The sequence below is a fragment of the Oryzias latipes genome, chromosome 8, assembly GCF_053564925.1.
Source record: "Oryzias latipes strain Hd-rR chromosome 8, Olatipes_Hd-rR_3.1".
Classification (NCBI taxonomy): Eukaryota; Metazoa; Chordata; class Actinopteri; order Beloniformes; family Adrianichthyidae; genus Oryzias; species Oryzias latipes.
In genome coordinates, this window is record NC_136244.1 from 2478816 (window position 1) to 2491905 (window position 13090).

At 43.7% G+C, this 13090-nt stretch overlaps 1 protein-coding gene and 1 long non-coding RNA gene across 3 annotated transcripts in view; one reads left to right on the forward strand and one right to left on the reverse strand.

Moving 5' to 3' along the window:
- The window catches only part of hdac5 (histone deacetylase 5), a 38282-nt gene extending 34158 nt beyond the window's left edge, over positions 1-4124 (reverse strand). Inside the window, exon 1 of one of the 2 annotated variants that reach the window (XM_023957816.2) lies at positions 3654-4124. In XM_023957816.2, coding sequence (XP_023813584.1) covers positions 3654-3681 — 28 coding nt within the window. In that variant the 5' untranslated portion in view covers positions 3682-4124. The remainder of the gene's footprint in view (positions 1-3653) is intronic. The other variant, XM_078951102.1, reaches the window with a different exon arrangement.
- A 2796-nt stretch (positions 4125-6920) lies between these two features.
- On the forward strand, positions 6921-9194 carry LOC144994206 (uncharacterized). The gene is made up of 2 exons (XR_013657643.1): positions 6921-7048; positions 7563-9194. It is a non-coding gene; the product is annotated as an uncharacterized LOC144994206 (long non-coding RNA).
- The last annotated feature ends 3896 nt before the right edge of the window (positions 9195-13090 follow it).

Genomic DNA, 13090 nt, shown 5'->3' on the forward strand with positions numbered 1-13090 from the left:
AATTACATCCCAGTATTCTTTATTAACAAATAACAGTAACAAATAACTACTAACTAACTAATGAACTAACTATATAGGTGTTGTAGAGTGTGTGTGTGTGTGTGTGTGTGTGTGTCAGCACGCAGCGTGTGAAAGAGGAATGAGCGCGTGCCGCGCAAGAGTGAGTGAGTGAGTGAGTGAGTGAGTGAGTGAGTGATTAAGTGAGTGAGTGAGTGAGTGATTAAGTGAGTGAGTGAGTGAGTGAGTGAGTGAGTGAGTGAGTGAGTGAGTGAGTGAGTGAGTGAGTGAGTGAGTGAGTGAGTGAGTGAGTGAGTGAGTGAGTGATTAAGTGAGTGAGTGAGTGAGTGATTAAGTGAGTGAGTGAGTGAGTGAGTGAGTGAGTGAGTGAGTGAGTGAGTGAGTGAGTGAGTGAGTGAGTGAGTGAGTGAGTGAGTGAGTGAGTGAGTGAGTGAGTGAGTGAGTGAGTGAGTGAGTGAGTGAGTGAGTGAGTGAGTGAGTGAGTGAGTGAGTGAGTGAGTGAGTGGTGTTACGGAGGGAAGGAGAACAGTATAACAGGTTTCCCCCAGGTGTTGGAATAGGTTTGTGGTGCTGCTGCCTTTGACTGCGATGGGCTTTAGGCAAATGTTGCAGCGTGGGGGGGGGGGGGGGGGTCTCTTCCTCCACGTCTGTGGCAGTAAACCCGTACCAGGTCCAAACAACAGATGATTTTATTCCTTTCTTAGGAAAGGTTGTTGTTTGTCGCGTGCCATACTGCCGTGTAAAACTAGCGCTACGGAAGCTCTGGGGAGCCAAAAACCCGCCACATAAAAACTTGACTTAGTTATTTTTGAAATCACCCGGAATAAAAAATTCGAATTAATTCATTCAATCGATTTTTCGCCCAGGCCTACTTAGCATGTGTCAAGTTTCTGCTCTTCAGCTCTCACAGTACCCATTTAAAGTTCTGGTCAACTCAATGGACAAATAAGTAGAACCCATTTAGAACTACTCACTTTGTTGTGTGAGGAGTGTTCATGTGTTGATAGCAGATCTGTGATTTCACAGCAGTTTGTCCATCCAGCTTCTAAACCCACTTTGTCCTGTGCAGAGTCACAGGGGTTACTGACGTCCATCCCAGCTACCGTAGGGCGAAGGTAAGGCACATCCTTAGCAAGTGGACAATCCATCGCCACACACAGACACACTTAAGAAACTATTTAGTCACAAATCAACCTTTGAATCCTACTTCAGGACTGTGGAAGCGGGAGTGCTCTGGAACAAACCAAACCCACAGAAAGATCCATCCAGGATTCGAACCAGGGTCTTCTCACCGTGGGGTAAGCACTACACCTTTGTGCAACCCCACAGTTGTCAGAGTCTGTCTCACATCTTCAAGACCTTTTCTTTTTCACTAATCCGTGAAACAATCCACTTCTTGTCTTGGTTTTGTTTTCTCTGTGGTGAGCTTCAAAGCTGAGATAACGGTGAAGTGTCCACTTTTCACCACCAACCTTCTGCCCCAGATCAGAAGACGCAGAGCAGACGGCTCTGGTTTCTCTTTATCTCACGTGAGCTGATTAGTTTCAATAAGCCGTTTAGACGCAACTTCACTTCAATCAACATCCCTTAGACATTAAAGGGCTGTTTTTAAACAGCTTGTTTGATTCAAACTTAGACGTACCTGACAAATCTAGTTTAAACCTCGGTCACACGCACCCATACGGAGGGTTGACCTGTACGAGGGCTGTGGGGTTTCGGTTTTCCAGGACCGTAGAGGGTCCTAAAAGGATCACGGGTGTCTTGCAGTTCTTTTGAGGCTCGTGCGACCACCTCCAGGGATGTATTGAAAATGAAACATACCATTGCTGTGCATGTTGTAAATGTATCAAGACGTTAAGGATGATAAAAGTTGCACACACTTGTGACGTACGGTGATGCTGTGGTTAGGTGTCCCTCCACCGTACTACAGTTCTTATCAGACATTCATAGGACACCAACAGAACATACCTGTGTTTTACCTATTTCCCCCTACTTCCTCTCAAATGTTGTATCGGTGTTCACTACGACCTGTCACTCGCAACATGTCCACAGGAAAAAATGTGCAGAAATATTTTTTTCTCAATGGGCTCCCAGAGCGCTCTACAACCCTGGATATTTCAGGCGGGCCACCGCAAACGCCACATATCCACTCGTAAGGGCAGCTGTGACTACGGCCACGTCAGGTTTTGTGCAGTGAAATGAAGACAGGTAAGAATGAAACAAGCTGAAAAAAAGAGAGGAAAATCTGTCTGCAGTGACAGAACCGACCACCCTTCAGCCGCCCGAACCTCCAGCTGCAACATGAGGTGCTGATGTGAGATCTGGTGCCGAACCACTTTTGTGTTGGCGCTCATATGAACTGAGAACTGAGCGTGAGACAACTCAACGATTTACACAACAAAAAGTGTCGTTCGGTGGCAAAAAATAAAAACTCATAGAAGCTGATGTGAACATACAGTTGAGCATCATTGTGTTTGGTTTTACCTTCAGCAAGTTGCGTTATTAAGATAGAACTTTGAGTAACTACAGAGATTTGGTAAATATACTATAATTATTATACTGCAATCCTATGAGGCTAAAGCTACGCTCACACCACCCTCGGAAACGCACGTTCAAGTAGACACTTCCAATGAAGAGTCAGTTTCCGGGCCCCACGTGCATTACAAGCTAAACCAGGTCGAACCAATCAGGGACTCGGATCTGGTGATGACGTTGGGACGGTTTCACAGACGTGCCAACCACTTAAAAGTTGATCATGGAGGAGAAATTCATCATTGCGATTTGTGTCCAGCCGGAATTCTATGACACCGATATATATCAGAATAGATCTGGAAAAGAAAAAGCCTGGAGGCAGATTTGTGAGCTTTGCTCTGCTTTAACGTTTCACACAAAGCATCTTAACTGTAGGTGGCGGACATGCGCTAGTAAACAGTAGAAGAAGAACAAGAATCCCCTTCTTGCTTGTCCAGTGTGAACACTATGGACTATACCCGCATTCCAGAATTTCCGCATGACATGCTTGGGGTGAATGCAGCATCAGAGCCAGAACCGAAGGAGTGATGGTCTGTGACACGCAGTAAAGATAAGTCTACAATACGAAACACAGCAATGTATTTCTCTGTGAAATAATACTAAATAATACTAGCTGGTTTCTGGAGCAATTCCAGAGAATTTGGACGCTACGAAACACCCAGAACTCACAATAGTAAAGATTTCCTAAGTTAATTGTCCTGTCTGAGCTGATGTTTCTCCTCTGTCAGCATCCCCTCGGTAAAGCATGAAGACACGGTAACGTGAGTACAAAGGTCCATCTCTCATTGCCATGGCCCTTTGAAGGATCAAAGGAGGCAGAGAACACACGTGCATTTACGCAAAGCAGCTTGCTATTTATAAAGATGCAAAAGACATTTTTATGAATCTGAAGGTTTTTAGAGGATCGCTCATTCAAATCCACTAATTAGCACCCAGGACAGGTGAAGGGGACCTCAAGCCGGAGAGACCACTTTACTTGGGGGCCCCTCCGTGCCCGCTCTGCTGTAGCGCCCCTGGAACAGATGCAGCCTGGACCGGTTCCAGTCCCACTAACCGGCCGCAGACTAAAGCCGGTGAAGTCCCGGTCAAACGGCGTTAGTTACCCGTCTCCAGGTGGTCAGCTGTCAGCATCTGTCGGTCCGGCCACGAGGACACTCCAACGTTCCGGGAGAGGACGCGGGTCGTAGAGATGACGTCAGCGGCTCGACGGCACAAACGCCACTCTGTAGGAACACAGGCGACACGCACGCATTCGCAGTAGTCCTGCGCGCGCGCACACCCGCGCGCGCTCCTCTCTGCGTCACGGTGCTTTCTGTGGCGTGGATGTCGGCGAGGTTGAGGTGAACTCCCGTCGGCCCCTGAGAGCGGCCGGGGCTCGCTGTCCACCCAGGGGTCGGCGTGTCCCCCCTCCCAAGGCCCGCTGACGGCCCCCGCAGACGGCCTCCGGGCTTCAGGAGAAGCTGCAGCTGAAAGGCGGGAGCTTCAACACCTCCATGTTGACAGTCTCTGCCCCTCCTCCGCGCTCGCGCACTCTACCGACAACAACATTACCGACGTCATCCTGCCACGTGACCAGTCTGCTGAGCTAAAAATAGATTCGACGAAAACTGAGAGAGAGAAAGTCAGGGAGACAGACGCGCCTTTCTTCCTCTCTGTGTTGCGTTTAAGGACCGCGCCGAATGCGGGATTTCTTGTAGAGCCACTCAAACTCCTAGAAAGTTTTTGCTGCAGTCATTGTCTAATATTATATGGCATCGTATAATGTAATAATCATTTATCAATAATCTTATACTAATTTCAACCCGTGTCTAAATTCTGTATTTCCTTCCTTCCACTTTCGGCTTCTCCCATCAGGGGTCGCCACAGCAAACAAGTCGCATGATAAATTTGGCAATGTTTTACGCCGGATGCCCTTCCTGACGCAACCTTCACTAACCGGGCAATTTCGGATTATTTAAATCTGCTTAAGTGTTGAATTCAGATAAAACAGTTGCAGCACTTTGCTTTAATAATCATGTAGATGTTGAATATGACAGCCCAAACAATACATTTTAGTCCTCCACTTTATCCTAATTCAGATATTCTTGAGTTGTAATTTGTGACATACAGTTGAACAGTTATTATTCATTCCTTAAAGCGCTGTCTTTTCTGGTCCATCCATTCTCTAAACCCACTTCAGCCCTTTTGGGGTCACAACGTTGCTGGAGTGAATGCAGGACACACAGTGGATGGGTTGCCAGTGTGTCGCAGTGCCAACTACACAGGCTCACATTCCCATCTAGGGACAAATTAGAATCACCAACTAACCTATGAAGCATGTTTTTGGAGGAGGAGAACATGCACACTCCGCACAGCTGGGATTCCAACCAGCACCTTCTCACTGGGAGGCGCCACAGTGCAGCCCTACTATTTTATCATCTTTTAATGTTCCTTTGTAGGAATGCCTTGTTTCCAACCTCCTGCATGATATAAAAACAAAAACATATTGGCTTTTACTCCTGCAAAAGTATATTGCATTATTTATGGTTGTCCAACATCAAAACGTTTAACATATTGTTGTCCCTCTTAAGAAAAATATCATAAGAAAGAACAGATTGGCTTCTAAGTTTAGTTCTCCTGACTATTCATCGCAAGTTGAATCAGACAAAAAAAAGGTTTATTCCAGCCAGACTGACTGAAGTCACGAGTCTGTTGATCAATGTATTTCCTCAGATCTAAGAAATGAAGACCGCACGAGTTTCCTCACAAACAAAAAAGCTCCATAAGAAAAAGAAATCCAGTCAAACATTCCAAAAACTGCAGCCGAGTCAGCTAAGTCAAGAACTCGTAATATCATACTGCAAATCTCCAATTTCTCTTACATGCAAACAGTTAAAACAAATCTGTGTTGGGCCCAGTCCAGTTCCAAGCATGTTTTCATTGGATAAAGTGAAAATTGTAACCTTTACGGGTTGTGTAATAAAGTGATGGGAGCTCAGCAGATAGATAATGATACAATTTTATGTCAGACATATATTTTAAAAGGGAAATTTTGATTTAAAAAGTACAGGAAACATTCGAAAGGCAGTTTAGGTGGCAGAAAATAAAAAAAACATGAATGCACTCTTTGTGGCTAAAACAGTGTTATTATTTTAAAGCAGAGTGCTAAAACCTTTCAAAAGGTGGTTGAATGGTTGCTGTCCTTAAAAAACAAAAACTTCTGAAATGACTTAAGTGTAATTCATCAACTGTGAGGGCGTGCTTTAGTTGAGAGGGACAATCCGATGACCTCCTCATTAAAGGACACGTGAAAGTCAATTGTCCTTTAAAGCAATAACAATTCCTTTCAGTTGTTACATGATGATGCTGGCTATATTTGTCTATTAAACCAAGAGAAGTCTCCCAGTTCACAAAACTTCCAGCATGTCTCAAGGATTTAAAGGCTTTGAAGACTCAGACTATAGTGAGCCAAATTCTAAATGTTGCATTGATGGAAGTTTTTCTTATTTTTCATCTGCTCCTGATTCGCTATGATTTAAATAAAGAAATACTCAGAAATGTTGTTTTAATCTTTATTATAAATAAGTCAATATATATATATATATTTGTTCTCCATAATGAGCAAAATGCTGCAAGAACTTGTTAAAACACCACGGTTTTCACTGGAGAGGGTCTTTAAGAGATTCAAATACAGAAAAGCTGCAGTGATTGATTTGAAGTTTAAGTTGTGGTCAAAAAACAATTTAATGACCAATTCAGACAGGTTTACACATTTGTTTTAGTTGGAAAAAGAAATTTAAGGTTTTACGTGTTGATCATTTTAATTCAATCTTTACCCAATTATGTTTTTATATTTAACTGGGTGTTTTAGTGTTTTAGTTTCTTGGTGTTTTCGTTTTTCTTAGGAAAAAAAAACCCAACCCTTTAATATTGCCTTGAATGGGTTCTCTCAAATCAAAAAACACATTTCACAAACAGGCAACTTTGTTTTGCTGCATCTTCATCTTCTGTAGGACCAATTTTGAAGGGATTAATAGATTTGGCTTTAACTTTTCTCTTAATTGTCAAAGTGAAAGCTAATAAACTGTGGCTCCAACTTCAGCCTGATACAGACCAGTCCATGAAATTATCAAACATTTAACTGGTCAGTGGGGCAAACGGCTGATCCATCCTTCAGCTGTTGAGTAATTCCTGTAGGGATGAAATCACATTTTAATTGTTCTCAGGATTGGATAAAATTGGATGGTTTTCATTGGAGCACAATAAGAAAAGGCCGTTTAAAGATATTTTGCTTTTGTATTTGAACAAACTGTCAAAATACATAATACCCAACAACGTTCTAAAAATAACTGAGCTCCATGCTGCTTAAACTGCACCCTGAATTCAGATGGTCTATCTCTTTTTTGTATAGGCTGGCTTCTGTCCATCCAAGATGCAGATGATGAGGATGCTTTCATCAGGTGTTTGACAGTCAGCTGTCCAGACGTGCAGCTGTTGGTGAACGGAGAGGATTGCAGCGGTGAGAGGATGAAGCCTGGTGGAGATTCCTGATCGTCCAGGGGTCACAGACATGTTTCCACAGCTTCATGAACAACTGTCAGGACGTATGGGATCCACCTGTATGCGACTCAGGCACATAAAGCATGGAGGCCTTTTTCTGGGAGCAGGGCTGGAATTATGGTGTTAGACAGTCTCTGTGTGGGACAGGATGAGGGAGGATGAAATGACAGTTCAGGTCAACAGCATAATCAATAGATCTGTTGGCTTCTTTTTTTATCAAACTGCACTACATCCAGAATAATTGCTTTAAGGTGAGACAAGACAAAGTGTTCAAAAGACTTTATCACCATAGATACCCTGCAAATTAGCCCAATATGATTTGGTCCTTTGACTTTTGTCTTTCTGGGGAAAAGGGACAAAGACGATAGTATTAGAGTATACTGGCACACGGCTTACAGACAGTTTTAACACCTTTCTGGAAGAGGCCTAAGCAGTCGAGGCTGAGGATATAAATATCTTTCCTCTTCACACAGAATGACTGAAATACAGATCTGTGTGGAGAAGGAGGAGCAGGAGGAGGAGGACGGCAGGAAAAGAGGAGAGTGACAATGTGAAGGCTGGCGAGAGACAGCGAGAAGAAAAACAGCGCAGGAGGCTCGAGTGGACGGGAGGGACGTGAAAACGAAGGAAAGAGCTCCTCTGGCAAGGATGCTGTTACCATGGAGACCGGCCCAAGTCAGGCCTCTCATCCTCAGGTGCCTCCTGGGCTCCACAGATTGGTGCAGATCTTTAAAGCAAAGAGCTGCCGATTGGCTGACAGAGTGGACGGTCAGAGGTCATCTATATTGTCATTTCGCTTCGTTCTCAGTCCTTCACTTCTTATGTTTTACAACATAAAGATGTTTCAAAAAAAGTAAATTACAAATCCTAGATAAATGAACAGGTTAAAAAAAAGACCAATTCAGCTTTTGTGACATTCCTTAAGGCCCGTTCACACCGGGACGAATTTCGCCGGCGATTTTCGCTGACGTTTATCGCCTCGTGGCTAAACAAAGGGCACCAATGTGAGTGTGCACACCGACGCGAAAAAACGCCACGCGTCAAAGCGTCAAAAAAAAAAAACGCCTCGGGTTCGTTTTTCTTTCCGACGCGTCGCGTCGAAATCTATTCGACCAATGAGAATGGCGCTTTTGCACACGTGTCTGGAGCTTCTGAAGTTACAGTAAAACACAACTTGGGGGCGCTCAAACACAAAACTGCCTTGCTGAGCACACATACCAGCGAAGAAGATAGACGTCAAGTAGCGTCTACACTGCCGCGAAGAAATAATGACGGACATTCTAAAATATCCTCGATGCTTGAAATATTCATGTTTTCTTTGTATGATTCTGACAAGCGCGTAAATACTTGCTCTCTTCTTCTGAGTGAAAAGCGACTTTAAGAAGCCTAAAGTTGCGCAGCGCCACCTTGTGTACAGGAGTATTTCTGTTTACATTAAGCGCCATCTAATGTCAGGGAATGAAATTGCATGTTCGCTCGGCTCATCGTCAGCGAAAATCGCCTGGGTGTGAACACAAAAAACGTGGCGAAAAACGCTGGCGAATATTCGTCCCGGTGTGTACGGGCCTTTAGGTAGAGTCTTCTAATGCGGTAGAGTTGAGGAGGTGTTTCAAAACAGATGCACACAATGCAGATGTGCAGATTTTAGATTCAGCTGTTTCAGAACAAAGGCTTCAGACGCAGACACCGCAGGTGTGAATGCTTCACATGTAAATGTTTTTGATGCAGATGTTTTAGAGCAGCAGCTGTTTCAGCAGGTGTTGGTACCAAAGGCTCAGCTTTCAAAAGGGAGAATCACGTCTTTTGAAGAGCAGACGTTCATCGGTCCACATTTTTCTCCTGCTGAAGTGAGTCTGTTTCAGAGGCGTCTGGGTGTCAGAGAACCCGGTTGCCAACTACGGATCCCTCATCCACTTGAGTACAGGTTACTGAAAACTGGAAGTTCTTGTTTGTTCTTTCACTCAATTATTACTAGTGTCCTTTCAGTCCAATAATAGTTAGTCTGATCAGCTAGCTGTCTTTTTGTTGTACTTTTGCTGTTTCTGGGAGATAACATTAACGGTATGGTGTGTTTGTGTGATAAAGTCCCTGTAATGTCACAGTTATTTCCTGTCTGTCCATTTAAATTTTTTATTGTTGTTGGTGTGTTCTTCTTCTCAGGGGAGAATTATGTGATTGCTCATATGATCTATAGGTCTTCGTGTTTTCAGTTATACATTCACCGTCTTGTTGCTGTTTTTTTTATGAGCTGGTTTCTATGTTACAGACAACCACATCACAGTTGCGACATTCAAGAAAAATTGTGTTAAAGATCCACTCCAATAAGAATCATGTTTTTGGTGTTTTAACCTGTTCTTGTGTCATTTTCCAATGATGGAGGACATGATATTTTAAAAAATCAAGCTTAAAATTACACCTCTGAGTATTTCCTCATTCAAATCATTACAAATTAGGAGCAGATTAAAGAAAGGTCAAAGCTTGTAGCTGTGACATAAGTGCTACAATCAGTAGGTCACAAGCTTCCGGCTCCGCCCCATTCCAGTACATCCACCAACAGACAAGAGCTGTAAGCTAGTGGGAGAGAGTGTAAACAATGAGATGATTTACAGTCAGGCACGCTTTCTCCGCACCAATGGTCCCCAGCTCAGAGGTGAAGTTCTAATGAACTCCTGTCGCTCTGCAGACTCTATGTCCCAGAAAACGACACAGTTTTTTTTAATTTTGGCTGAAAAATGACGTCATCATACTAAAAGATCTCAGGGAACGCTTTGAAAATAGATCAGAAGATGATTGGAGTGGGACTTTAACAGAATGACAGGGATGCTGAGGATCAGCTGTCAAGTATGCTCCTCACAATAGCTTAAGGGACATTGTTATTTACATGAGTTCTTTTCCAATTTGGTCAAAATTTTAATCAAATATGTCTAAATTCCTTTTGAAAAGAAACACTTTTATCATTAGTTTGATATTTACTACCCCAAAAATTACAACAGTAATATAGATTGCCATAAAAAAACAAAAATTGACCATGTCAGTGGCGGGTTTTCCCACTATTTGTTGCGATGACAGCGATGGTTCCTGCTCCTCAATAACCTCATGATGTCGTTCTGAGGCGGTCCACTCTTCCACAAGTTCTACATGCAGTTCTGCCAGGTCACTCGGGGGTCCGATCATCCAGTCTCTGCTTCAGCTGCTCCCAGACCTGAACCCAGACTGGATCAGGTCAGAGGTCATTGCTGGCCAAACCATATGAGGCCACTCCCACTTCCTGAAGTCCAGCTGCGACAATATGGTGGAGCATTATCATTCATGAACAGAAAGTTGGGGGGTGTTCTGATGGATTTCAGGGATGCGGATGATTCTATGATGTCTCTGAGGTCAGAACCTGCAGTGACTGGACCATCTACAGTAACCCAAATGATTTATCTCTGACTGGTAATGCCTGCCCAGACTGTTGCTCCTTCTCCACCAATTTGAACCCTGGAGATCATGTTGACCTCTGCGTATTGCTCGCTTCTCCTGAAACGCTGACGACCATCATTTGTGCATCAGTGAACAGGACCGTAGACCATTGGTGCAAAGGTCACATGGTCTGTACTACAAACAGTGTCTTGGTGTGGGTGGAGTCACCTGCAGCATCATCTGTCATGCCATTCAAAGTGGTGGAGTCGGTTCTGAATGGTTCGTCGGGCCTGCAGCTGTGTGGCGTTTGCTAGACCAAGTCTGAGGTCATAGCTCCTTAGGTTCTGGTTCTGGTTGTGGTCTGTCACTGGGGGGCGGGGCTCCTCTCCTAGGTCGGTCAAAAACTCTGTAGTTCAGAGTCTTGATGCAAGTCTGCTGATGACACTTTGAGATAAGTTCACCTGCAACACCTGACTGTCTGTCAACCTGCTGGCGCGGTGGTCGGGTGGTGCTGTTCAGCGGCGTTGTGTGTTCAAGGCTGTTTGAATGATGAACCTGGTTCAATGTTGACAGGGTTGTGACATTCAAAAGGTTTTTTATTAAGAATTCTTTGGTTTTGGCAAAATACTGAACCCAGTGAGACCATTATGTGGAAAACACACAATGAGGTGTGTCTGTCACAATATCCTGAACATCTGTGAAGTTGAACAGAAACTGTGTTTACCACGTCCACAGCGTTTTTCATAGTAACTTATTGTGAGTGGTGTGTGTTTGGAGTATCAACAGAACAGGAGGTCTGGTCTCTTCCTGCACCTCCGGTCTTCTGACCAGCACACGGTTATCCCCTAAACAAACTGGTTCTGCCTCAGTTCCAACACGACAGCAGACGCTTTAGGTGCACACGTTTCCAAACAGACATTTTACACACAGGTGTTTCACTGCATACGTTTCAGGAGGCAGCCTTCACATCCTGGGCTGCTGGAAAACGCAGAAAAAGGCTTTTGTTCTGAAGAGAAGAACCCAATAAAAAGGCTGCAGAGGTGGAGGCCGCCGGGCAGTCGTAGGACAGAGATAATGTGGTAAAGAGCGAAAGGGTTAGGAGAAACATCACGCACACACAGCAGCGGGGGTGAGTCATCCACCTGTGAGTCATCTCACAGTTTGTCTGGCCTTTTAGATTAAATCAAACACACTGACTGGTCTCCTTTGCTTTGAAGCAAAGAAAGATTTGGTGAAACTCAAATTCTCCATCAGACCTCCCACCTCTGGATCCATAACCCTCTCTGTGGGCTCATCCCGTCCCCAGTGCGCGTGACACCATCACAGCGGAGGGAACAGCTTCTCTGCTGTCCTTGCTCACTAGAAAGGACTTTGGTTGGACAGCAGCGCCCTCAGGAGGACAACAGAGGAAGTGCAGGAGAGTTAACGTTGAAGCTGATGCACTGTTGGACTTTTGCAGCACTTTTCATATGAACACAAAGTGTTTCAGGTACAACACCATTCAAACACACAAAACAAAATATAAAATAAAAGCATTAAAAGAAAAACAATGAAAAAAATGAATGTAAAGAAATTAGAATCACAAACAAGCTGGGAAACAGTGGAGATAAAATGTATAAAAGAGGTATGTATATCAGAAAAGAGACTAAGGTAAAAAAAAAAAAAAGAAATGTTAATTTAATGAAATAAAAACATGGAATAGATTAAAATTAGTATTTGGTATAAACAAAATGAAACATCTCGAAGTTAAAAAATAAATCCAAAAGTAAAACCACTCCCAAAAAATAATGACTTTTTTTAAACATAACAGGAAAGCCTTCATACGGTAATCTATTTAGTTATGCCATTTTATCGGTAAAACAGTTGGTTGTTATCTTAAAACAACTATTTTTTTCTGAATTCCTGTTTAACCCTTGTTCTATCCTAGGCACTCTAACATTGGGAGTTGGGTCATCTAGACCCACTAGACAGTGCTCTGAACCTTTTTTCTTCAATGATTTGTGATCTTCACTGGTGTCCATGGATTACATGAAATCTTTCCACCTTTATCCACCTTTGTCATGGTAGGGAGAACACGTCAATGGAAGGGGGGGGGGGGTCATCTGGACCCCATAGGATAGCACAAGGGTTAAACGCCTTCAGAGAAAAAACACGCACTCTTCTAATGTCAACTGTGACTGTCAGGGAGGGCTGGGGAGCGTGAAGGACCCAAAAATGCAGAGACGGGAGGCACATGGCTCCAGGACAAGGAGTTTATTAAACTAACAAAAAGCACTGCAGAGCAGGGAAACAAAACTAAGATTACTGTGGGCAGAGCATGAACACATGGCAGAAGGGAAGCAACGGTAATGGACCGGAGGAAGGCAGAGACAAGACCTAAATACAGACAGGACTGATGACAAGACACAGGTGACAACGATCAGGAAAGATTGGAACCAGGGAAGTAAAACTCAAAACCATGACATAACAGGAAACCTTTCAAAATAAAGCAGGAAACAGAACTCTAACATGACAGAAACAAAAGGAAGGAAAAACTAAGGCAAAGAAACCCAAACAAAGACAATGACACGTTTGACCACTGATAAAAATATTATTGAAA